The sequence below is a fragment of the Eucalyptus grandis genome, chromosome 3, assembly GCF_016545825.1.
Source record: "Eucalyptus grandis isolate ANBG69807.140 chromosome 3, ASM1654582v1, whole genome shotgun sequence".
In the NCBI taxonomy this organism is placed as follows: domain Eukaryota; kingdom Viridiplantae; phylum Streptophyta; class Magnoliopsida; order Myrtales; family Myrtaceae; genus Eucalyptus; species Eucalyptus grandis.
In genome coordinates, this window is record NC_052614.1 from 9753681 (window position 1) to 9780019 (window position 26339).

The 26339-nt window shown below is 41.6% G+C and overlaps 2 protein-coding genes across 2 annotated transcripts; both read right to left on the bottom strand.

Moving 5' to 3' along the window:
• Nucleotides 1-243: 243 nt before the first annotated feature.
• LOC120291427 (UDP-glycosyltransferase 91C1-like) lies at nt 244-17801 on the bottom strand. The gene is made up of 2 exons (XM_039308768.1): nt 16677-17801; nt 244-461 (listed from the first exon to the last, which is right to left on the bottom strand). The coding sequence occupies exons 1-2, from the start codon at nt 17785-17787 to the stop codon at nt 451-453; spliced, it is 1122 nt and encodes a 373-aa protein (XP_039164702.1). The 5' UTR covers nt 17788-17801; the 3' UTR covers nt 244-450.
• A 6960-nt stretch (nt 17802-24761) lies between these two features.
• Nucleotides 24762-26068, bottom strand: LOC104439014 (UDP-glycosyltransferase 91C1). Its single transcript, XM_039309290.1, has 2 exons — nt 25742-26068; nt 24762-25694 (listed from the first exon to the last, which is right to left on the bottom strand). Exons 1-2 carry the CDS (start codon nt 26066-26068, stop codon nt 24762-24764), a joined length of 1260 nt encoding a protein of 419 aa, XP_039165224.1.
• Nucleotides 26069-26339: the final 271 nt, after the last annotated feature.

The window sequence follows — 26339 nt, forward strand, 5'->3', positions numbered from 1 at the left end:
ATTCTACAGAAATATTTTCTAAATTGTGATTTTTTTAAAGAAAATTATTTCCAAATCATATGATTTGTTGCAAAACAAAACAAGTCGAATCTAAATGAATGAGCCCGTAAAACATTTGATCAAGAAAGAACTTATGATTGCGTTTGTAGCGGTGCGATGAACTCACTCTCCTACATGTCATTTTTTCTGGAGAAAGAAAAGAAGAAGGGAACGAAAAAAAAACTCACATTCCGGGAACGTGGATTTTTCTAAGTCTTCAGATCCAGCCATTCTCTTGATAATGATCTTGATGTAACGCTTGCGCTAGAAAACGAAATTAGTATACTAAAACTGATGCCATATATCATTGCTGGATCCACGATTGATACGTGTTTGGCCACATGCATGCATGATGCCAACGTAGTACAAATAATCACACACCCAACTTGTAGGTTGACAAGTTCCTCAGCTTCAGGCTCTACCCTTTTCAAGTGCTCGAGCGAACTCCTCCAAATATTTCAATTGCGACTCCACGTTACCAAATATCTCCCGCATGGCCCATGCGTTCGCCCTCACTTCCTCTCCCTCTGGCTCTACCATGACCCACCTTATCGTCTCCGCTACCGAGTCACTCGTGAACGACCCGTCCCGGCCGTCCCTTGGCACTTCCGACCCGACCCGCCTCTCGTCCATTAGCCTTGCCATCAGCCCTTGGTCGGAGCTCCCCCCAGAAAATAGGATCAGTGCCCGGCCTTGCCCGAGTGCCTCTATGACCGAGCTCCACCCGCAGTGCGTCAAGAACCCGCCGACCGATGGGTGGGCCAGGATGTCGAGCTGAGGAGCCCAGCCCACCCAGACGAGGCCTCGACCCGAGACCCGGCTTTCGAACCCAGAAGGGATACTGCTGGGGCCAGCCTTTCGGCTTATCACCCAGACGAAGGGCAAACCTGACTTTTCAATCCCACATGCCAGCTCGTGCATGAACTCTTGACTCAAAGCCACCTCGGTGCCGAGGGCGACGTAGAATACTGACTTCTCTTCCTTATCATCCAACCATTGCTTGAGCTCGCTCCATCTCCCGTCTCCTTCGTGGCGGCTTTTATTCTGGGGCGGCAAAAGCCCCGTCGGAACCACGGGTCTTGTGTAAAACTTCTTGAGTAGACTCAACGGCTCGGCCTCGAACTCGCTACAGGTCCTTATGGCCACGATATCGCAGCCCTGTATCGACCTGCCTAACCTTTCGAAAACTGACATGTTAGAGTTAGAGTCCACGAAATCCTCTTCGTTCATCACCTCATGAAGCCTGAACGCGACTTTAGTTGGGTAAGTAACCCACTGGGGAACGACCGTCAAGTCCTCTGCCGTCTTGGCTCGGGCCTGACCGTCAATCAGAAGAGATGGCGGGCCAATGAAGGCGAGGCTGGTAGCGCTGAATATGCTGAAGAACGCCGATTTAACACCGAGTTGTCTCGCCTTTTGGGGTAACCAGAAAGACATGACGTCTTGGATCACCCAGTTGACGTCCGAGTTCACAAGGAACTCGGCAACAGCTGGCTCGAGCATGTCGTATGCCTTCTTAAGGTAAGGGAACATGTTATGCGGCAGCTCGGAGGTCGACTCGGCAGAGTCGGGGAGGCCATGGACCCGAGGCAAGGAAGCTCAACGAGGGTTATCGAGGGAGGGAGGTTCTGGGGAGGTTCTGGAGGGTTTTCAAGGTGGAGATGAAGGAGATGCGATGACCCTTTCGAGCTAAGAAGGTGGCGACCTCGAGGAAGGGCATGAGGTGGCCGTAAGCGAGCCATGGGAACATCGCAACGTGGAGCTTCTCTTTTTCCATGGTGGTTTGTGGAAGGAAGTCGAAGTGGAGAGAGAAATTTTAAAAGAGAAACCAGCTGGCGATGGAACGCGCACGTGCCTCTACTCGGCGCACGTGCCGGGAGAGAATGAGATTAGTCTCCTTCGCTACACGTGCGATTTTTTTGCAAGGAAATGGCATTGTAACGTAAGAGCGAATGTTTGTTATACGCAAAGAAGAAAGCAAAGTCTTAGGCTCCCATTTATTTAGCCGAAACCTACTTCTAAAAAAATATTTTCTAGATTTTTTGATATTTATTTCACGGAAAATGAATTGATCAGGAAAATTATTTTCTATTAATGAAAAAAGATTTATAAGATAGGAAAAACATTTTCCACTTTTCGAGTAGGGAAAACATTTTCAATCGGAAAACATTTTCCACACTCACTCTCTCTTATCTCACACTTCTGCTGGCTCCCTCTTCTTTCTTTGTTTTTTTTTTTTCCCTTCTGTTTCAACCTGTTGCCGAACACTATGACCGTCAGCAACCAACCATAGGCTAGCTTGAGCTGGTTGCTTGCCAGATTAGAGAGCGTGAGCCTCTGGTGAGGCTTGAGTACTCAAGCTCACCTTTGGCCGATCATCGAGTGTCAGCATGGTTGGCAACTAACCGAAGGGGTTGGCGATTGGTCCAAGAAGAAGGAGGTAAAGAAAAATAAAAGGAAAAAAAATAAGTTAAGAAAATTAAAATTTTGATTTTTCTTTCTAAAATAAAGAAAAATTATCTAAAGGAATACACGGAGGAAAATCAAATCAAATTTTTCATACCAAGTAGTGAAAAATATTTTCCTAGTTCATTTTCAAGTTTCAACCGAATATTAGAAAATATTGTCATTTTTCTGAAAAATGACTTCCAAAAAAATAATTTCCAAAAATACTATATTTTTAATAAAACGAATGGAGTTTAAGTCTTGAGTGACCGTAAAAAATGGTTCATTTTGCGATAACTTGAATGTCTTAAAATAAGAACTCACCTCCCTAGGAAAATCGATTGATGTACTAACACAAGTAGTTCGAGAATGCCTTGGTCTTTAGATATTTGAGTCGAACGGTTTCCACATTTGTGCCTTTTCAATAACAATTATCCATTTAGAAATCGCCTCGATGGAAGGCAGTTAAGGGCACAACAAGGTCTACGTCAAACCTTATGTTTGGAAAATATACCATAAATACATGATGGGATTGTGTTAGTAGAGTGCGCCCATAATAGCCATTGAACCTCCGCGCGTTTCTATTGCATGCAAACTTGAATAATGGGTGGGGGTTAGATTTATTTTACGTCATGTTTTCCACACACGATTCTAATTCATACTTGAATCCTGTTCTTCAATGCATGATTAGATTAGTTTGTTTTTGTCATACACGGCCCATATCTAATTGATAGGACCCGGTGTTGCCCCTTAATGGCAATAATAATCGAGGATGGCGTCTCAAATGAGTTTGGCCCCATTCTAGGACCACAAGTTCAATGACTCAAGGCTCTGCCCCTTTCAAGTGCCCTGAGTGTGCTCATCCACATACTCGAATTGCAACTTCATGTTGCCAAGTATCTCCCTCACGGCCCATGCACTCGTCCTCCGCTCCTCTGACCCCCCTAATCGTACCGGCTACCAAGTCACTAGTGAGTGGCCCCTCTCATTCATCCGTTAGCACCTCTTATTCGACCCGCATCTCATCCATCAGTCTCGCCATCAACCGTTGGTCTGAGCTCCCATAGTAAACAAGATCGGCGCCTGGCCCTCCCTGGGTGCCTCTACAACCAAGCTCCAACGCGACGATGTGCCAAGAACCCGCTGATCGACACCCAGACTTCCGGACCCAAAAGAGATCATGCCGGAGCAAGCCTTCTGCCCTACTCACCTGAACAGAGGGCAAACTTAATTGCCCCATTCCACTACCTGGCCAAGTTTGAGGAAACTGCGCAATTGATTTTTCATTAAAATCAGGACATAATCAGTCCCTTATCATCTTGGCAAGAAAGAACATCAAGTTTTAGCTTGAGAAGTGATTGGTAACGGTTTTTAATTTACTGTGAAAATAACAGTTTATTCTGCACCACAAAAAATCAAATTTCAAATAATTTTATTCTTACGGTAGCACAAAAAGTGTTGAGCTAGCCAATCTCTTTTAGCTTTACTCATCTCCAGGATTATACATAGTAATTGATCCATAATATGCTAAGAGTGTGAGGGAGTCAGTAACACTAAAATTGAATTTCTTATTTTCACGGCTTTACTTTTTTATTGATAGCAAGTCATGGCAGAAGTGACTTCTTACTTTTCGTCTTTTAGTTTTTAGGGCTTTGTTAATATAACAATTTTTGGTTATTGTAAGAATAATAGTTAGTTATGAGCCACAAATTTTTAAAGGAGTGGGCTCCATATCAATTTATTATTTATTATTTGATTTTTTAATCTAAAATAGATTGTTTTTCTCAAAGTAAATTAAAGACTACCACTCGATCATTTTTCTAATTTTTACTAAAAACTAGTATTTTGAACCGTCCGAAGGGCTATTCCACGATTTGTCTTATAGTTTTTTAGCGCTAACCAACTAGAGGGAAATACACAAAACTTTATAGGATGAATGTATAAATGGATAACCATAGTGAAATATCTACTTATTGTACGAAGTCATTTATTTAATTTCAAACCACACGATTATCTTGTCTTTTCCGTACGCGGGGAACGCACACGGCCCCATATCCCATGTGCTCCCAACTAAGCTAACATGATCTGAGGAGGAGCTTCTCCAGATAGAAGGTGGCGACATCGAGGAAGGGCATGAGGTGGCCGTAAGCAAGCCATGGGAACATCGGTACGTGAAGCTTCTTCTCTTCGTTTTCCATGGCAGTGGCTGTGAACACTACTTTTTCATTTGACGTGTGTGGTGGTGATGTGACTAGCGAGTGAATTCGAATGCAATGGAGAATGAGCTCACTCTTCATATATATATATATATAAAAGAACTACGCATGGTGCTTTAAAATTCTAATTAATATTGGCATAAATTAACTTGCGTTTAGATGTTTATAACTTATTACATGAGACTAAAGACTCCATTCGTTTTGTGAAAAAGGTTTTTCTGAAAAACATTTTCTGGATTTTTCGGTATTTGTTTCATGGAAAAAAAACTATATACATAATCCAACATGCCAATATTTGAATTTTTTTAAGGCAAGAAAGGAGTTGAATTAATAACGATATGTGATTTATGCAATATTAGTAAAGTCAAAAGTAGAGGTGGCTGCAGCCAAGGTAGCTAATAATTATCTTTGAGATTTCATATCTTCTCTTCATGTGCATTGACTTAGATGATTCAAGGGAGAGAAGTAACTTCTTATTCTGTTAAACTTTTGATGTACCAAAACAAATATCACACGAGATAAACTATTAAGAAACAATTTATGACCAGCTGAAAAGATTTAGGTACTTTACTTTCCAATTGAGGAGGGAATATCATTAATATAAATTGAGTGTTATATTTCTGTTTAGATAAACTATCTAAGTCAAATAGAGTGAATTTAGAGTTTTTTCATTCCTAAGCATTTGGATTTTATGAATGAATGGTGGATATAACTAATATTATATAGTGCATAAATTTGTATAATTTTGTTAAAAATTTTAGGCCCCTGTTTGATAATCGGCCAAGCAGTGACTATTTCTATTCTTTTGTTACTCGAACAAAAAGAAACAAAAATTTGTTTGTTAATGTCAGTTAATTTTTTTGTTTTTCGGAATAAATTTAGAATAGAATCAAGAAAAAAAAAGTTGCTTCTTTATTCTTAGATACAATTCAAGAATCAAGTAATTTTCTTTATTTTCTTCCATTTCTTTTATTCTTTTCTTTTTCTTATTCCTCCTCCGCAACGCGGTGGTCGGGCTCCCTTGAGGCTAGCGAGGTAATTGATTCCAGTTTGGCTGGAGATAAGCTAAAGGAAGAAGAAGAGGAGGAAAAAAAGAAAAGAAAAAAATTGAGAAAATATAATAAAATTATTAAAAAAATTAAAAAAATTCTAGGTTACAAAAAAATTGAGAATTGTATAAACGCATTTTTATTTTGAAAATAAAAATTTATAATTACTAAAGAATTTCAAATACTCAAAAACTTATCCTAGAAATAGAATAAAAAAATTTGAGTAGAAATTATCCTCATAAATAGAATAATTACTAAATAGGTCTTTAGTGGAACTTGAGGTGAATCCGATGAATTTTGGAAAAATTAATTTACTTGATCTAATAAAGAAGCTCTAATTTGAGGGCAGCGACGTGAGCTTGTTCAGCAACACGCATTTGTTCGGTGTTATCAGCCATTGTTGCCCTAGAACGAGTACGGATTGGCAATCTTGGGTGAGCCATGTTGTTACCTATCAATGTAAAAAAATACAGTAAGCATGATAACAAATGAGATTGATCCATGACAACGGTCACTCGTTTATTTTATTAAGTGAAATCAAATTCCAAAAACATCAACTTAAAACGTTAAAATAACTCCCTAGGAAATTAAATTCCTAAAACATCAATCTAAGAAATTGAAATAACACCTTAAAGCCAGAACTAAACTCCTAAATCTAGCGACTCTTTTCCATATACAATTGGGAGATCACAGTATTTTGAAGCCTCTTGTTCTGCCAAACCAACTTAGAGATTCGAGCCTCCTTCCTTTCCACCGTTTCTTCAAGACGTTCAATTTGTGCTTTACGAGTGGGCTTCATGGTCACTTCAGGTATCACGGGAAGTAGAGCTTGAGGGATCTCATGATGGTGGATATAATAATCCGAGGCATGAAAAACCCTCTCTTTTCCTTTCAATCTTCTAGGCACCACTATTTTTTCCGGATGGCATTCCTTCCATGCATTTTCAAGACGCTCGATCTCATTGAGGTATTTGTGATCCTTGCGCACGAAGCGAGCTTGAAACAGATCCACTCGGAGAGGAGGTGGGATATCTTGGAGTACTCGATCTTTTGGCGGGCCGCTCTATAAGGATAGAAAGATGTTACACCAATAATTCCCATAAGTGGAATTGGATTATCTGTCTTGTAAGAGAAACGAGCCACGCTAACATGGAACCATTTAGCATACCATAGGAAGCTCATGAGATCTGGATCTTTAAGAAAAGTCACCCAATAGAAAAATGATTTTCTAGTAAAATTTTTCTCTAAGATTGAAAATCTCTTTATTGGGTAACTAGAATCATCAATTTCACCTTGATGCATGTGTCGCAACCTCTTTTTTTTCGGCGTCCGCAATTGGGTACGGGCGCCTAAGGAGGCTAATGGCTCGGCTGAAATTAATTATGCCCGGACTCTCCCAAGTCCACCAATTCACGACTTTAATAGTTTGAGTTTTTAACCTGTAAATCAAATTTTAAATTGGAGTCGCCACCAATCGATTTGGGGTGGGTTGATTAGAAACCCAAGTGAAGTATCGGGAGAAATACTCACTCCTGCGCAACCAGAGAAATTACACTAGTTAAATCACTAATGCCCTTTCAGTACGTAATCTTGTTTAAACCCTGAGGTTTTTTGGATGTTCGAGGGTTTTCCATGCATTTTGGGAGGAAAAACATTTTTTGAGTCATTTTCTAATTTTTGGACACAAAGGGATTTTTGGTATTTTTTTGGAAAAATACAAGTCTTTTTTGGTTTTTTCTGAATTTTTGGCTTTTTCATGAATTTTTGGCTTTTTTTGGATTTTTGGCATTTTTGGAAAAAATGAAATATTTTTGATATTTTTGATTTTTCGAAAAATAAATATTTTTTAATATTTTTTTCGATTTTTTTTTGGAAATTAAAACATTTTTCGGTTTTCTAGAAATTAAAATATTTTTAATATTTTTTTATAAATAAATTATTTTTGATTTTTTCTTTTTATTAAAATATTACATAATATAATATAAAAAAGCCAACCCGGTTTGGATCCGCTGCTTGGGTCCGACCCGGTCGGCCCAAAATGCGAGACGGCCTGACTTTTTTTTTTTTTTTTTTTTTTTTTTTTCAAAACGACGCCGTGGCGGGCGTTTGGGGACGCTTCGGCCCGGCCCGACGACTGGATCCATTGACCCGCTCCGCAACCCGCTCCCTGCGAACCCTACTCGACCGGATTCGAATCGTGACCCGACTCCCGCCGCCCCTCGAATCTCGCGAAACCCTACCCGAATTTGAGACCTGGATCCGACTCGGCGACCCGGAAAAATCGCAAACCCTAGGGTTTGCGAATCCCGGCGCCGAGGGGGGAACCGAGGTGCTTAGCGGTGACGGCGACTACGGCGGCGACGACGAAGACGATGGGAACCACGACGACAGCGACGCCGACGGTAATGGGGGTGCGATGGGCGGCAGGGATGGCGGCGACGGTTTTTACCTTTTCTCAAACGGAGGCGATGACGGCGACGACAGGAGTTGATCTGCGACGGTGGCGGCCGCGGCGAGGGCGATGGCGGCGACCGTGGTGGACGACGACGGCGTCAACGAGGCTTGGGCTCCGTCGATTTGATTGGGGCTCTCTCTCTCGGGCTCGGGCTCGCTCTTTGAGCTTCGGAGGAGAGGCAGCTCGAGGGGGACAGTAGCAGCGGATGGCGTTGGGATCTCGGTCGGGCGAACGGCGGTGGCATAGCGTCCGCGGCAACGGCAAAGCTGCAAAAAGACCAGATCCGAGGCGCAGATCTCGCGAAACCCTACCCTCGGCCTCAATCTTCTCTCACTCGGGCGGATCCGAGCCTCCACCGGCGGATCGACCTTCTCGAGGTCGCTTACCGCCCGCCTTCCCGAAGTCTCTCGGTGGAAGGTGGGCCGAGCTCGCGACTCGAGCTCTCTCCTGCGCTTGCCCTTCAACCCTTCCCGATGTCTCTCAGTGAAGGATCTCCGAGCTCGCCACGCCCTCCGACGATGCTTGCGGCCACCTATTTATAGGCGAAGGAACTCCGGTTGACAGAGGGGCTCGGTCGCCGGCCTTCGGCTTGCCCACCGGTTCCGCTCGGCTGAACCGGTGTCCCATCGAGCTTTCCAGCGAAGCTCGCTCACCATTAATGGCGCTTGCGATCTTATCCCCTTCGGCCAACGTCGGCCTACACTCCTCGGCCGTAGGCCGTCCTTCGCGCGTTGGCCTCCCTTGCGCGCGTGAGTTGCAGCGGCGAAGGAAAGGGAAGGAGGAAGAAGAAGAGAGAAAGGGGCCGGGCCGGGGGGTGAAGGAAAATGGGCCATAGGCGCCACGCGGAGGGAGAAGAGAAGGAGAAAAAGATGGGCTGGGCTTTTGCTTTGCTTTTGTTTTGTTTATTATTATTTACTATCCGAAAAGACAAATAAATGTAAAAAAAAAAAAAAAAAACCTAATTAATTAAAAACGAAATTTAGGTGTCAACATCATGAAATGACCAAACTCCTTCATGTGAGAAAGAAACCAAATTTGTAAAAGTTTAGGAGAGGCATTCATGATTTTTTCTCCATTTTGTTTAAAACGGTTGATGGACAAAAATGTCTCAGCCAAAATCATGTTTATAAAGTTCATGCCAGCGCATGCTTGTCTGACCACCCGTGCCATTGAAGGATTAATGGCATTTTGTCGATGAGGAAAGATTATAAATCCAAAGAATGCTAAGATGAATATCCTACCCTTTGGCGCATTGAAGATTGATTTAAAAAATGATCAGCCAAAAAGGAGAATGGGCATGCGTTACAATTAGCTTTCAAAACTTTCTTAACCTCATCAGTTTTAATTCTTAGAAATTGAGATAAAATCGATGTGCGCTCCATACCAAGAGGTGGCCTAACAAGTTCAGTCTCAATGGGCATTCCTATGATAACGCTATACTCTTCCAGTGTTGGAGTTAGCTCATTTTTACCAAAAATAAATGTAGCCGTCTCGAGACACCAAAAGTGTGATATAGTTTGCAAAACACCACTATGGACTCCAATATCCAAAAGGGGGATGAGCCGTCCCAGTATCGACTCCACATAATCCTGACCTTCTTTACTTAATTTGCCCTCTGAGCTCAATCTTGGGAGTTGGAATGAATTGAACATTGGATCTCCCCATTGTATATAGATTAAAACTCACGATCGACCTTTTGTCATGGACCAAAAGAAAGTGCAATAAAGTAAATAAATTGCATATTATAAGGTAAGAATACTTACTTCATAAAAAAAAAAATGGCAACCACATTGACAGGCGCATGAGATGTGAGGCTTAACACCTAAACTACAAGGCTTAGCAAGTTAGAGCTAAGAGGATGGGCCGACTAGTCACAGTCTTGAGTATAAATGTCAGGTCCTCTTAACTATGGCTCAGTCAAAAGAAAATCCCATGGTCGCGTAGTTTTGCGAACAAGGATAAACGTTTTGACACCGAGAAAAATTTTCGGGGTTGAGAAAGGTAACCTTTACATTGCGGTCTCGCGTTCAAGGTTGATTCATTTCTCAACACCATCGTAGAATCCTTAAATGTGGTCCAGGTCCGACGGCAGGTTGTGTGTGCAATGTGTAGTGCTAAAAAAATTTGAAAATCATAAACAACAATTTATAATGCAAGCAACACTTCAATATATAAGAAAAACATTCAATCCCAACACCTTCCTACAAAACAAAGAGTCAACAAGCACTCCTCCCCTTATACCTCATTTCTGTAAAAATATTTAACACTTTATGTTAGGAGCGTACCTTGTTTCCATGCTGTCAAACAAAATATTTAAAAAAAAAGAAAAAAAAGAAACAGGCCTATGTCCACTATGAGTTTTAACTCTCCTTAGTGGAATCGTCAAGCTGTCGCGACCTCCTCAAGGGTGAATTACTTAAAGAAAGCTAATGGATTACTAAGTCTGAAGACTTGGCGCGGACCCTCCTAAGTCCTACCAATCGCGACTTGATACTAATGAATTAACCCATTTAATCATGCAATTATACTCAATTTAGAGCCGCCACTAACCAATTAGGTTTGGTTAGAAACCCAAGTAAAATATGGGAGAATATTTTACTTTTGCGAACCAGAGATTCAATAGGTCCAAGGACATGGTTACGCCAAAAAAATCTAACGCCCTTTCGGTACTTTGTCATTTTAATTTCAAAAATATTTTGCAGGCAGTCTTGATTAATTTTAACCTAAGCTACTAACATGCTAAGGATGGTCATGCAGGTGCACAATCAATGAAATAACATTCAATAAACCGAAGTGATAAATTGTAAGAAATTATAAACTACAACTTGATTAAGGTCCACTCTCTAAAGAAAAACTTACAAAAATGCTAATCAAAATACATGCCCTAAACATGATATCTAATTTTTTATTTTTCTCATTTTTTTAATATTAATTAAATGTAAACTTAATTTAGATTTGACATGCATGAATTTGACTTTAATGATATGTGAGATGCAATTCATGTGTCATAACTTGAACTATCACTATATGTATGCAATCTAATTTACATAACCCTAAATATGCATGTGCTATATGATATGGGATGTATGACGTGGTAATTCCATATGCATGTTCTTTTTATGATTTTCTAATGATTTTTTTTTATTACACATATGCAACCTGCACTAACAATGATGATATGAAATGGGATTAATTATAAACTAACCTATTAACTAAACAAATAAATGACTTTTGTATTTTCTTTTTTGACAATATAATGATGCAATACCAATCTTTGGCCTTTTTTTTTTATTATTAAAAACAACTACACACAGGAATATTAAAACATTAGCCTATGACCCACTAACTAAAGCGCAACGTGTGGTGTGCACATTATGAAATCTATATAACCTAAATAACATTTTTTATTTTTTATTTTTGTTTTGATTTTATTAAAGGAAAATTATCCTAATTCTATATGAATCTTAAAAATTAAAATGCGTTGCTTTAAACATGAGATATGTGTGGACTTAAATACCTAAGTTCTATAATTCATGATATATGATGAGCAAATAACGATGACATGCCAAAGTGAAAAGAAAAAAATCCATCCATGTAAATCAATGGCATATTATTTTAATATGAATCAATGATGCAAAGCAATTCATGAATTTTGCCATAAAAAGTCGAAACAATAAAAAATCTAACCGACGTCTCGCGGCTCAATATTTTTGATTATCATGACTTAATATGACCAATTTCCTAAATCGGGTAATGATAATAAATCAAAACAAATCAAGTTAGAATAAAAAGAAAACTATGAGTCCAAATACTCAAAATAAACTTAATCTAAAAATCTACCTAGTCTACCTCACGATTAACTTGAGGAATGTCGAAGAAGCAGTGGTGGCCGAGCTGCGATGGTGGTTCGGTAATGGGTCGCCGCTCGAAACAGGGGCTGTTCATGAGAACTCCGGCGAGGCTCGGGTGATAACCTGGACTTGCAACAAAAACGGGGAGGCAAAGCGGGTGGCTCTATTCGGGTGTGCGGCGGCGAGCGAGGAGGAGCAGCGTCGGGCGCGGGCGTGGCGTGAGCGGAGCGGGTTGCGGCTCGGCGAAGCTTCAGGTCGGCGTTGGGACTCCGGTGAAGGCAAGCGGTGGCACGGCGAGCGTCGGTGGATGGCGAGTGGAGCGGTGAGGTGCGCTGCGGGCGTCGGGCGCGCAGTAGCTCGGACCACCGGCGATGGGCGTCGCGGGCGAGGATTCAGGTGCGGCGTCGGCTGAGTGGAGACGGGCGTCGGTGCTCAAGCGAGGCACCGAATTCTGGTGTTCTTGTAGTCGGTCAAGTGGTGTTGCTTGGTTGCGGTGCTCAAAGGGGGAATCGCCTGGATCGGCGTCGGGCCGTGGGCGTCGTTGGCGAAAGGCACGTCGGAGGCAGAGTAGCGCGGGAGGTGGGCGCTGCAACGGACGAACCGGCGAGGAAGAAGAACAGTTTTATTCTTTCCTCCCCTTTTTTTAAATTTTTCTATCACCTGACACTCTCTCTCACCTGTCTCTTTCACTCTCTGTCGAACCCTCCCCCACTCTCACCTTTTTTGACTTTTCTCTCACAAAAACTCTATCCCCTTGTGTGAATACTTCGAAGACTCATCCCAAAAGTCCCCATTAAACCTCACCATAGTTTGCCAAATTCTCTCACCATGAAAACACACAAACACTTTTCGCTAATTTCTTCAGCCCTCCCTTGGTTCCGAAACATCGCCTTCTTTTTTTATAGAGGAAAGACTCGAAGTTGTTGAAGATTTCCCAATATTCACTCAACTTCTTCAACAAAAAAGTTGCTCCAAAATCACATGTGTTGAATTTTTTTGAATTCAATTTTTTTTTTCGAGATTTCCCTCTATAATTAAAGATTATCTTCTATTTCTAAGAGATGAGTTTACATTAGGTGTCAACAAATGACAGCCACATTGGCTTTAAACAGGTCATTACACAAGTACCATTTTCCGACATACATCCCTCTTTTCGAAAGTACAAACTTGTCAGATTCAAATACAATTTTGAAACCTTTCTTAACAAGTATGGGGCCAGAGTTTAGGTTTTTCCGAATCTCTAGTACATGCAGCACATTCAGCAGGGCAACCTCCTTACCAGATGTAAACTTCAGGATCACCTTTCCTCTTTTAACAATCTTTGCTGATGCAGAGTTAGCCCTATAAAGCTTTTCATCTTCTTCAGCCTTCTCATAAGATGAGAACATGTGTTTATCTGCACAGATGTGATTTGTGGCACATGTGTCTAGCCACCGACCATTAGTGTTCGACACTAGAGATGCTTCAAATATTACCACAACAGACAATCTCTTAATATTGTCATGTTCTGTCAAAATTTAGTTGCTGGGCTGCACCATCGTTTTTGACTTTTTTTGGGCAGTTCTTGCAATCCTTAGCACGATGGCCAGGCTTGTTGCATATAAAACACGTCCCTTGAAATTTCTGGAACTGTTCCTTCTGCTTGCCTTTTCTTTGAAAAAACATCTTCATTTTTCTATCTTGCTTGGATTTGGAAGATTGCACAACGTTGGCCTTTAGCTCAGAAGAAGGGTTAGCACTCCTTCTATTGTCCTCCTTGATTCTAAGGCACATAATGAGATCTTCAAGACTCATCTCTTTCCGTTTGTGCTTCAAATAATTTTTGAAGTCTGATCAACTCGAAGGCAGTTTCTCAATCATAGCCACCACTTGGAATGATTCACTAAGTATCATTCCCTCAGCAGAGATGTCACTTAGAATTAGTTGTAATTCTTGAATCTGACTCATGACAGATTTAGAATCCACCATCTTGTAGTCCAAGAATTTGACAACCACAAATTTCTTAGTGCCAGCATCCTCGGTGTTGTATTTCTTCTCTAAGGACTCCTATAACTGTTTAGCGAGATTCAATATTACAATAAACATTATAAAGAAAATTCACTAAACAGTTAAGGATGTAATTTCGGCATAAGAAATCTCCATGCTTCCAAGCCTCCAATGCACCGAGCGTCATGACATCGTGCTCATCTAGACTAATTACAAGGCACACCTCCGATAAATACTTCGTCAGATTTAGCATAGTCAGATAGAAGAACATCTTATGTTGCCATTGTTTAAAGCCCACTCTGGTGAATTTCTCCGGTTTCTCATTAGTTGTAACTAGAGGTGTTGCCATCACAGTAGGCAAATTTTGTTGAACTATCCCCTAAAAACGGAGCCAAAAGCCATTTGGCTTGTACTATTCTGAAAAAAAAGCCCCACGCAAACCAGTCGTATGACTTGTACCCACACCACCAAAATTGGTGTTGGCCCAAGGGCCCGTAGCATTGGCTGCTACAAATTCAAACCCTGAGGGTTGAACATCTTCCATAGAAAATGTCGAATCAACCATAGGAATGTCTCTTGAAACATTCGGGACATTGAAGGGCACTTAATTGTTTTCAATCATCTCAATAATTTGACAAGAACAACAAACAATGAGTGATCTAATCGCCTTAAAATTGTTGGAAATCAATCCAGAGAAACCAAATTGTTTGTTATAATCAGAACAGCAATGTAAAGAAGATGATAGCAACTTTATAATATTCTTCATTTTACAAATCTTGGAGAAGAAGAAAATAAGATAAAACATAAAATTGAAGGTGAGGTATGGATATCCGAATCTCCATAAGGCGATTAATTCCTGCCAATGGTGCTCCGTAGATTCACGAACTATGCCTCCCAAGATATAATACATCAAACCTGTTTGGATTAGCACTATGCAAACAAGGCTCAGTCGAACCGTTCAATTGAACCAGCGTACCTAGAAAAATCAAAAGAGTAGAAAATGATACCAAAGCTCTTTAAGAATCGAATTGGGAAAACCAAAAAACCCAAAAACTCTATTGAAGTTCTATGCTCCCATCTATTTATAGAGATTTTTAGTTCATGTAAAGAAGAGATACATGAATTAAATAGACGCATGTATCCACGAAATTCATGAATCAAGAGATACGTGAATCCAAGAGATTCATGAATCCAGAGACACGTGAATTTAAGAGATTCGTGAACTCAATAAATACATGAATCTAGGAAATTCATAAATTCAATAGATACGTGAACATAAAAGTTTAGGAAATTTATGAATTCAATAGATACGTGAACAGAAAAGACGTATCTTAATTTATTGGCTTTCGTTGATCCATTAAGCATAATTATGACATCTACAACCAAGCTCCAACGCGACGACGTGCCAAGAACCCGGCGATCGACTTTGCCCAACGAATGTTTAATCTTGAAAGACTCAACGCCATATCTTTTCTTTTTCTTTTTGGTTTCTTTTCGTTGGGCAAATTTTTCTTCTATTCTCTAGAATGGATATTGAAAGAACGATGTGATTCTTTTTCCAAATATACTAATCTTCTAACTCATCACTTCCCGTAAGTCAATTTTCAACCATCGAAGAATAATAGGCTTGGGCCAATTTATTTTCTCCGTGGGCTTAGTCCAACTTGCCAAATTAAAAATGAGAACCATTTATTAAAACTCATCCATCCCGGCCCAATGCAAATACAATAATAAAAAATAAATGCTCTTAAAAATATATGCTATGCAACTTAATTCTCATATTTTTGTTTAGTGGTTAAAAATTAATCCTTAATTTTTTATGCGATAAATGAATGATTGGATTGCTAAAATTTATATATTAACATCACTCTTGCATCTATGCCTTTGGTGAATTTCATGAAGGAGATAATTTCAGTAGGATTTCTACATTATCATTTTTATCGGTAGTTTATACAAATCATCGATAGTGCATTAATTGTAATATTTTCCTACCTTAAAAAAAATCTTCGCGTTGTTGAAGAAGATGGATTGACGAGAAATATCTCTGTTGGCAATAGAAAATGTTTAGGCATGAATAGTTATGATGATACAAACATTTTCAACTGACTAATATTTCTGCTCGATAATAATGATCTTTTATTTTTTAGGAAAATATTGATCAAATTATGTAACTTGTCACATAGTGCAATCGGCTTGATCTAATGCAGTGAGCCTATGCAACACTTCCTAGACAAAAAAAAATTCTGCAATTGGTCGCATAATGCAATTGACTTAATCTGATCAAGTGAGCCACAACATTTGCTAGGAAAAAAAAAAAAAAAAAAAACTCATGGTTGGGTTCATAGTAGTGTAATGAACCCATTCTCCCACATTTCTTTAGAATAATAGTTTGAGAATGCCTAGTCTAGAGATTCGGCCCCGTTTGGTTGGGTTTTCCCAAGGGGCTTTGAGCCCTCAAAGCCCCTTGGGGAAATTTTTTTGTGTTTGGCAAGTGTTTTTGAATACTCATTTGCCAAATGTGGGCATTCTCAATGCTGAAAGCCAAATGCTGGGGAGTGGTGCTTTGGGCATTAGGCATTTTGGAAATGCAACGTGTCACTGTTCATCGTCTCTCCCCCTTCATCTTCTTCTCTACCCTTTTCAAGTGCTCGAGCGAACTCCTCCAAATATTTCAATTGCGACTCCACGTTACCAAATATCTCCCGCATGGCCCATGCGTTCGCCCTCACTTCCTCTCCCTCTGGCTCTACCATGACCCACTTTATCGTCTCGGCGACCGAGTCACTCGTGAACGACCCATCCCGGCTGTCCCTTGGCACTTCCGACCCAACCCGCCTCTCGTCCATTAGCCTCGCCATCAGCCCTTGGTCGGAGCTCCCCCCAGAAAATAGGATCAGTGCCCGGCCTTGCCCGAGTGCCTCTATGACCGAGCTCCACCCGCAGTGCGTCAAGAACCCGCCAATCGACGGGTGGGCCAGGATGTCGAGTTGAGGAGCCCAGCCCACCCAGACGAGGCCTCGACCTGAGACCCGGCTTTCAAACCCAGAAGGGATACTGCTGGGGCCAGCCTTTCGGCTTATCACCCAGACGAAGGGCAAACCTGACTTTTCAATCCCACGTGCCAGCTCGTGCATTAACTCTTGACTCAAAGCCACCTCGGTGCCAAGGGCGACGTAGAACACTGACTTCCCTTCCTTACCATCCAACCATTGCTTGAGCTCGCTCCATCTCCCGTCTCCTTCGTGGCGGCTTTTATTCTGGGGTGACAAAAGCCCCATCGGAACCACGGGTCTTGCGTAAAACTTCTTGAGTAGACTCAACGGCTCGGCCTCGAACTCGCTACAGGTCCTTATGGCCACGATATCGCATCCCTGTATCGACCTGCCAAACCTTTCGAAAACCGACATGTTAGATTTAGGGTCCACGAAATCCTCTTCGTTGAGCACCTCATGAAGCCTAAACGCGATTTTAGTTGGGTAAGTAACCCACTGGGGAACGACCGTCAAGTCCTCTGCCGTCTTGGCTCGGGCTTGATTGTCAATCAGAAGAGATGGCGGGCCAATGAAGGCGAGGATGCTGGCGTTGAATATGCTGAAGAACACCGATTTAACACCGAGTTGTCTCGCCTTTTGGGGTAACCAGAAAGACATGAAGTCTTGGATCACCCAGTTGACGTCCGAGTTCACAAGGAACTCGGCAACAGCTGGCTCGAGCATGTCGTATGCCTTCTTAAGGTAAGGGACCATGTTTTGCAGCAGCTCGGAGGTCGACTCGGCAGAGTCGGGAGGCCATGGACGCGAGGCAAGGAAGCTCAACGAGGGTTATCGAGGAAGGGAGGTTCGCGGGGAGCTTTTGGAGGTTTTTCGGGGTGGAGATGAAGGAGATGCGATGACCCTTTCGAGCTAAGAAGGTGGCGACCTCGAGGAAGGGCATGAGGTGGCCGTAAGCGAGCCATGGGAACATCGCGACATGGAGCTTCTCTTTGTTTTCCATGGCAGTGTGTGGAAGGAAGACGAAGTGGAGAGAGACTTTAAAAGAGAAACTGTGAAGAATACACGAACAGGAAGGAGAAACAGAGAAGATGAAGAAACAAGCTTGACAAAGATGAAGACTCAATAGGAAATGATCTTGAGCTTCTGTATTAGGTTCTCTTGCTCTTCTGAAAAAAGAGAGAGAGCGAGAGAGTAAACTTTTATAAAGTTCTTCTTGTATTCGTTCTTTGTACATTCCGTATTTATATGCGAGAAACAAAGCTTGTACAACTGTTTTAACAGAAATGAAAACAGAAGGAGGAAAATAACAGAACATGGAAAATATTCAGTTTTGACTTAAAACTGAATATCTATTATTCAATGAGCACGTGTTGTTGATGTAACTCATGCTTTCTTTGTTCTTCTTTTCTTTATCCTCGCAAGTAGAGTTGAGTTTATCGTTTCCATCCTTGATCGAATCATTAGCACCAGCATTTGTTACTTGCACTTCCCAAGCCAGCAGTCGCCTTGTCTTACTTCCCTGTTTGCACCAGAACTTAACTCCCGTACATCAGTATCTATCTTTGACTTTAATTTGAACTTCTTTACTTCATCTTCCTTGTTTCCATTCAAGCTCGGCTCTTGATCCCCAGCACTTGTTTTCGACTTTGGCTTATATGCTTTAACATCCCCGCAAATTGGGAAGGGGTAAAGTACCAATTCCCAATTTGGTACGAATGTCAAAATGAGCGAACCGTGAGATAGGTTTTGTGAAAATATCAGCAAGCTGGTGAGTGCTTGGAATATAACACACATTGAGAGAGCCAGAAGCAACCTTCTCTCGTACAAAATGAAAGTCAACTTCGATGTGTTTGGTGCGGGCATGTAAAATGGGATTAGCGGTAAGAGCAATAGCCCGATTATCACAGAAGAAACAAGTTGGTGAAGAAAGTGACAGACCAATATCACGAAGAACAAAGCTGGCCCATGTCGGCTCGGCGGTGCGAGAGGCAAGGGCACGATATTCTGCTTCAGTAGAAGATCGACTTACAATAGGCTGTTTCTTTGCTGTCCAAGAAATGAGATTAGAGCCGAGAAATGTACAGAAGCCAGTTGTGGATCTTCTAGTCTCTGTGCAACCAGCCCAGTCGCATCGAAAAACCATAGAGTTGTTTGGAACTTCGAGAGTGGAGAAAAATACCACAGCTGATAGTTCCTTTAACATAACGCAGAACCCTCTTTAGATTATTAAAGTCTGCAATAGTTGGTTGCTGCATTTTCTGGCATAACATGTTTGTAGCATAGGCAATATCAGGACGAGTCAATGTTAGATATTGAAGACCACCAACAAGACTTCGATATTCAAGAGGATTAGATAAGGGAATAGAATCAGATTGTAGGATATATGGTCTCTGAGATAGTGGAGTAGAGATTGGTTTACAATCAATCATTTGAGCTCGAGTAAGAAGATCGATTGCATATTTGGTTTGACAGAGAAACAGATCAGTAGAGTTGCGTTTAGCTTCAATGCCAAGGAAGTAGTGAAGATATCCTAGATCTTTCATGTGAAACTGAAGGCTTAGAGAATGAATTAAAGTCGAAAGTAATGAGGGTGAGCTCCCAGTTAAGACAATATCATCCACATACGCAGAAGAGAAATGGTGTCTTGTCCATTACGAAGAATAAACGAGAGAGGGATCGGTGGAGCTGCGAGACAAAACCATTTTCAAGTAAGAAGGTACTAAACTTATCAAACCATGCACGAGGAGCTTGTCGAAGACCATAAAGAGATTTCTTGAGAAGGCACACATGATTAGGTGTTTGTGATTTGTATGAAACCAAGGGGCTGCTCCATGTAAACTGTTTGATCAATGTGCCATGTAGGAATGCGTTCTTGACATCAAGTTGATGAATAGGCCATTGATTCATCATGGCTACAGATAGAACTAACCGAATTGTAGCATGTTTGACAACTGGGCTGAAAGTTTCAGTAAAATCTACACCTTCTTCTTGGTGAAATCCTTTAGCTACAAGACGAGCTTTTAACCTATCAAGACTTCCATCAGATGCCAATTTGGTTTTAAACACCCATTTGCAGCCTATCACATTCATGTCAGTTGTTCGAGGAATTAAAATCCAAGTATGATTCTGATGTAAAGCATCCATCTCTTCTTTCATAGCTGTGTACCATCCTTGATTAGCTAAAGCTGACTTAACTGATCTAGGTTCAGCAGGGACTTTGTATTCAGCAAGACAAGCATATTTAGGATTAGTTTTGATAATTCCAGATTTTGACCGAGTCTGCATATGGTGAGATGTAGGTGTACCGTGTGAAGTAGAAGTAGTAGGAGCATGGTTGCTATTGTTTCCACCGAAGTGAACAGCTGCGGGATGAGTTATAGTGCTAGATATTTCCTGATCTTGTGAACAGCAATGATCCTGATGAGTAGGAACTTCAGCCTGTGTTGTTGTAAGGGAAGTAAGGTTGTCCTGTTCTTCAGGAGGCAAATAGGATGAAGTAGAATGATTGATGCCATTATTATGCAGTTGTTGTATAGAATCTTGTGTCGATGAAGAGATATCATTTCGGCCTACTGGATCCATAAACTTTACCTCTTCTGTCCATAGTCGATATAGTGTTGTATAGGATGTGTTCTCTGTCACACGGGTCTTAGTGAAAGGAAAGAACCTTTCATCAAAGATAACATGCCTACTGATGTATATTCGACCAGTAGTAGGAACAAGACATCTGTATCCTTTGTGACGTTCGCTATACCCAATGAATATACAGGTAAGAGACCGTGGATCTAGCTTGTGTTGAGCATAGGGTCTGAGACAAGGAAAACAAGCACAGCCGAAGACTCTGAGATGATCATAGCTCGGTTCTTTCTGATAGAGTCTACTATATGGTGATTGCATCTGTAGCTTTGGTGTAGGAAGCATATTGATGATATAAATGGCTGTTAGGAAAGCATCAACCCAATATTTTAAAGGAACTTCAGCATGATAGAGCATAGCTAGACCTAACTCAACAACATGGCGATGCTTTCTTTCAGAAACACCATTCTGTTCTGGTGTATGAGGACAGGACACTTGTTGTTTAATGCCATGGCTATGTAAATGTGTCTGAAACTTGTGACTAACAAATTCACCTCCACCATCACATTGGAAGGTCTTGATTTTGCAGTCAAGTTGATTTTCGACTTTGGCTTATATGCTTTATGTGAAGAATACACGAACGGGAAGGAGAAACGAGAGAAGATGAAGAAACAAGCTTGACAAAGATGAAGACTCAAAAGGAAATGATCTTGAGCTTCTGTATTAGGTTCTCTTGCTCTTCTGAAAAAGAGAGAGCGAGAGAGTAAACTTTTATAAAGTTCTTCTTGTATTCGTTCTTTGTACATTCCGTATTTATATGCGAGAAACAAAGCTTGTACAACTGTTTTAACAGAAATGAAAACAGAAGGAGGGAAAATAACAGAACATGGAAAATATTCAGTTTTGACTTAAAACTGAATATCTATTATTCAATGAGCACGTGTTGTTGATGTAACTCATGCTTTCTTTGTTCTTCTTTTCTTTATCCTCGCAAGTAGAGTTGAGTTTATCGTTTCCATCCTTGATCGAATCATTAGCACCAGCATTTGTTACTGCACTTCCCAAGCCAGCAGTCTGCCTTGTCTTACTTCCCTGTTTGCACCAGAACTTAACTCCCGTACATCAGTATCTATCTTTGACTTTAATTTGAACTTCTTTACTTCATCTTCCTTGTTTCCATTCAAGCTCGGCTCTTGATCCCCAGTACTTGTTTTCGACTTTGGCTTATATGCTTTAACAGAAACCAGCTTGCGGTGGAGCGCGCACGTGCCTCTACTCGGTGCACGTGCCGGGAGTGAATGAGATTAGTCTCCTTCGCTACACACGTGCGATTTTGCAAGTAAATAGCATTGTAACACGAGATCGAATGTTTGTTATACGCAAAAGAAGAAAGCAAAAGTCTTAGGCTCCCATTTATTTAGCCGAAAACTACTTCTAGAAAAATATTTTCTAGATTTTTCAATATTCATTTCACAGAAAATGAATTGATCGGGAAAAATATTTTCTATTAACGAAAAAAAGATTTATAAGATAGGAAAAACATTTTCCGCTTTCCAAGTAGGGAAAACATTTTTAAGTGGAAAACATTTTCCACACTCACTCTCTCTTTGTCTCACACCTCTACTGGCTCCCTCTTCTTTCTTTCTTTCTTTTTTTTTTTTTCCCCTTTTGTTTCAACTAGTTGCCGAACACTATGACGGTCGGCAACCAACCATAGGCTAGCTTGAGCTGGTTGCTTGCCAAATTAGCAAGCGTGAGCCTCTGGTGAGGCTTGAGTACTCAAGCTCACCTTTGGCTGATCACCAAGTGTCACCATGGTTGGCAATTGATCGAAGGGGCTAGCGATCGGCGAAGAAGAAGGAGGTAAAGAAAATAAAAAAAATATAAAAAGAAAAAAATAATAAGTTAAGAAAGTTAAAATTTTAATTTTTTTTTAAATAAATAAATAAAATTATCTAAATGAATGCACGGACGAAAATCAAATCAAATTTTTCATATCGAGTGGAGAAAAATATTTTCCTAGTTCATTTTCAAGTTTTAACCGAATATTAGAAAATATTGTTATTTTTCTGAAAAATGATTTCCCAAAAAATAATTTCCATAAATGTATAATTTTTGTAAACGAACAGAGTTTAAGTCTTGAGTGACCGTAAGAAAGGGCTCACTTTGTGATAACTTGAATGTCTCAAAAATAAGAACTCACCTCCTTTGGAAAATCGATTGATGTACTAACACAAGTAGTTTGAGAATGCCCTGGCCTTTAGATATTTGGGTCGGACGGTTTCCACATTTGTGCCTTTTCAATAACAACTATCCATTTAGAAATCGCTTCGATGGAAGGTAGTTGAGGACCTAACAAGGTCTAAGTCAAACCTTTTATTTGGAAAATATTCCATCTGTACATGATGGGATTGGGTTAGTAAATACGCCCATAATAGCCATTGAATCTCCGCGGGTTTCTATTGCATGCAAACTTGAATAATGGGTGGGGATCAGATTTATTTTACGTCATGTTTTACGCACACGATTCTAATTCATACTTGAATCCTGTTCTTCAATGCATGATTAGGTTAGTTCGTTTTTGTCATACATGGCCCATATCTAATTAATGGACCGGTGTTGCCCCTTAATGGCAATAATAATTGAAGATGGCGTCTCAAATGAGTTTGGCCCCATTCTAGGACCACGAGTTCAATGACTCAAGGCTCTGCCCCTTTCAAGTGCCCGAGTGTGCTCATCCACATACTCGAATTGCAACTTCATGTTGCCAAGTATCTCCCTCACGGCCCATGCACTCGTCTTCGGCTCCTCTCCCTCTGGCTCCACTGACCCCCTAATCGTCCCGGCTACCGAGTCACTAGTGAGTGGCCCCTCTCATTCATCCGTTAGCACCTCTTATTTGACCCGCATCTCATCCATCAGTCTCACCATCAGCCGTTGGTCTAAGCTCCCATAGTAAACAAGATCGGCGCCTGGCCCTCCCTGAGTGCCTCTACAACCAACCTCCAACGCGACGACGCGCCAAGAACCCGCTGATCGACACTCAGACTTCTGGACCCAAAAGAGATTATACCGGAGCAAGCTTTCTGCCCTACCCACCTGAACAGAGAGAAAACTTAACTGCCCCATTTCACTGCCTGGCCAAGTTTGAGGAAACCGCGCATTTGATTTTTCATTAAAATCAGGGCATAATCGATCCCTTATCATCTTGGCAAGAAAGAATGATCAAGTTTTAGCTTAAAAAGTGATTGGGTAACAATTTTTTTTATCTATTATGAAAATAATAATCTGTTTTGCATCACAAAAAAATCAAATAACAAATAATTTTATTCTTATGGTAGCACAAATTAAGCTAGCCAATCCCTTTTAGCTTTACTCATCCCCAAGTTTATACATAGCGATTGATCCATAATATGCTAAGAGTGCAAGGGAGTTGGTAACACTAAAATTGAATTTCTTGCTTTTAGGTTTTTGCTATTTTCTTGATAGCAAGTTATATTACTTTTCATGGCAGAAGTAATTTCTTGCTTTTCGTATTTTAGTTTCTAGAGCTTTGCTAATATAAGAGAAAAACAGTTAGTTATGAGCCACAAATTTTTAAATGAGTGTGCTCCATATTAATTTGTAATTATTTGTTATTTGATTTTTTTGTGATCTAAAATAGATTATTATTCTCAAAGTAAGTTAAAAATTGTTATCCACCTCATTGGTGGTTACGTGGTTTGTGCTCAATCCCTCTACTGGAAGGGAGCGAGTTCAAATTTCTGCGTTTGCTTGTGCGACTAAACTACAGTTTGTGGGAGGTGGGTCCTCGCGGGTCGACCCCAGTTTACGTCGCCGGATGCCGGCTATATGGCAGTTCCCGGTCATCAAAAAAAAAAAATTGTTACTCAATCAATTCCTTAGTTTTTACTAAAAACTAGTATTTTGGCCTGTGTGAGGGGCTATTCCACGATTTATCTTATAATTTTTTTAGCGCTAACCAACTGGAGGGAAATACATAAAACTTTATAGGATGTATGTACAAACGGATAACCATAGTGAAATATCTGCTTATTGTACGAAGTCGTTTATTTAATTTCAAACCACACGATTTTCTTGTCTTTTCCATACGCGGGGAACGAACATGGCTCCATCCCATGTGCTACCAGCTAAGCTAACATGATCTGAGGAGGGAGCTTCTCGAGATACTCGTTTTGCAGCTCGAAATTGCCAAATATGTCCCTCATGGTCCATGCCTTTGCCCTCACCTCCTCTCCCTCCGGCTCGACCATGACCCGCCTGATCGTCTCAGCCACCGAGTCGCTCGAGAACGACCCGTTGAGCTCGTCCCTCAGCACCTCAAACCCGACCCCTCTCTCTTCGAGCAGCCTCGCCATCAACCCTTGGTCGGAATTCGCCCCAGAAAACAGAATCAGCGGCCGGCCTCGCCCGAGCGCCTCGATGGCGGAGCTCCAACCGCAGTGGGTCACGAACCCTCCAACTGCTGCGTGAGCGAGAATTTCGGCCTGAGGTGCCCAACCCATCCACAAATAACCTCGGCCCGAGACCCGACTTTCGAAGCCGGGAGGTATAATCTCCGGGCCGGGCCTCTGACCCACCACCCAAACGAACGGCAAACCCGACTTCTCGATCCCTGCCGCAAGCTCCGGCATCATCTCCCGGCTGATGTTAACCTCGGTGCCAAGCCCGACATAGAAGACTGACTTCTCTTTCTTATCGTCAAGCCATCTTTTCAGCTCGACCCATCTCTCGTCTCCCCTGCCGCATTTGTGGCGGGGCGGCAATAAGCCCACAGGGACCACAGGTTTTCCGTAAAGCTTCTGGAGTAGCCTCAGCGGATCGGCCTCGAACTCGCTACAGCTCCTCACGGCCACGGACTTGGAACCCCGAATCGACTCTTCAAACCTCTGAAAATCTGAAGCTCCGGTGTCCATGCAATCCTGGTGAGTGACTATCTCGTGGAGCCTGAACCTGACCTTGGACGGGTAATCTATCCACTCGGGAATGACGGTAAAGTCCTCCGGCCTTCGGCTCGGGCCATCGATCAAGACGGAAGGTGGTCCGAGGAAAGAGAAGAAGCACTGAATACACTAAAGAATGCCGAGTTCACACCCAGTCGGCTCGCAACTTGGGGCAACCAGTGCGACGCAAAGTCGTGGATTATCCAGTCCACGCCAGAGCGTTGAAGAAACTCGTCAACAGCTGGCTCGAGCATATCGTAGGCCTTTTTGAGGTACGGGACCTTGTTGGTCGGCAGCTCGGCCGTCGACTCAGCCGAGTCCGGGAGGCCATGGACACGAGGCAAGGGAAGCTCAACGAGGGTTATTGAGGGAGGGAGGTCTGTGGGGAGCTTTTGGAGGTTTTTGGGGTGGAGATGAAGGAGACGCGATGACCCTTTTGAGCTAAGAAGGTGGCGACATCGAGGAATGGCATGAGGTGGCCGTAAGCAAGCCATGGGAACATCGCTATGTGAAGCTTCTTCTCTTCGTTTTCCATGGCAGTGGCTATGAACACTACTTTTTCATTTGACGGGTGTGGTGGTGATGTGACTAGCGAGTGAACTCCAATGCAATGGAGAATGAGCTTTCTCTTCATATATATACAGGAACTACGTATGGTGCTTTAAAATTCTAATTAATATCAGCATAAATTAACTTGCATTTAGATGCCTATAACTTATTACACGAGACTAAAGACTCCATTCGTTTTGTGGAAAAGGTTTTTCA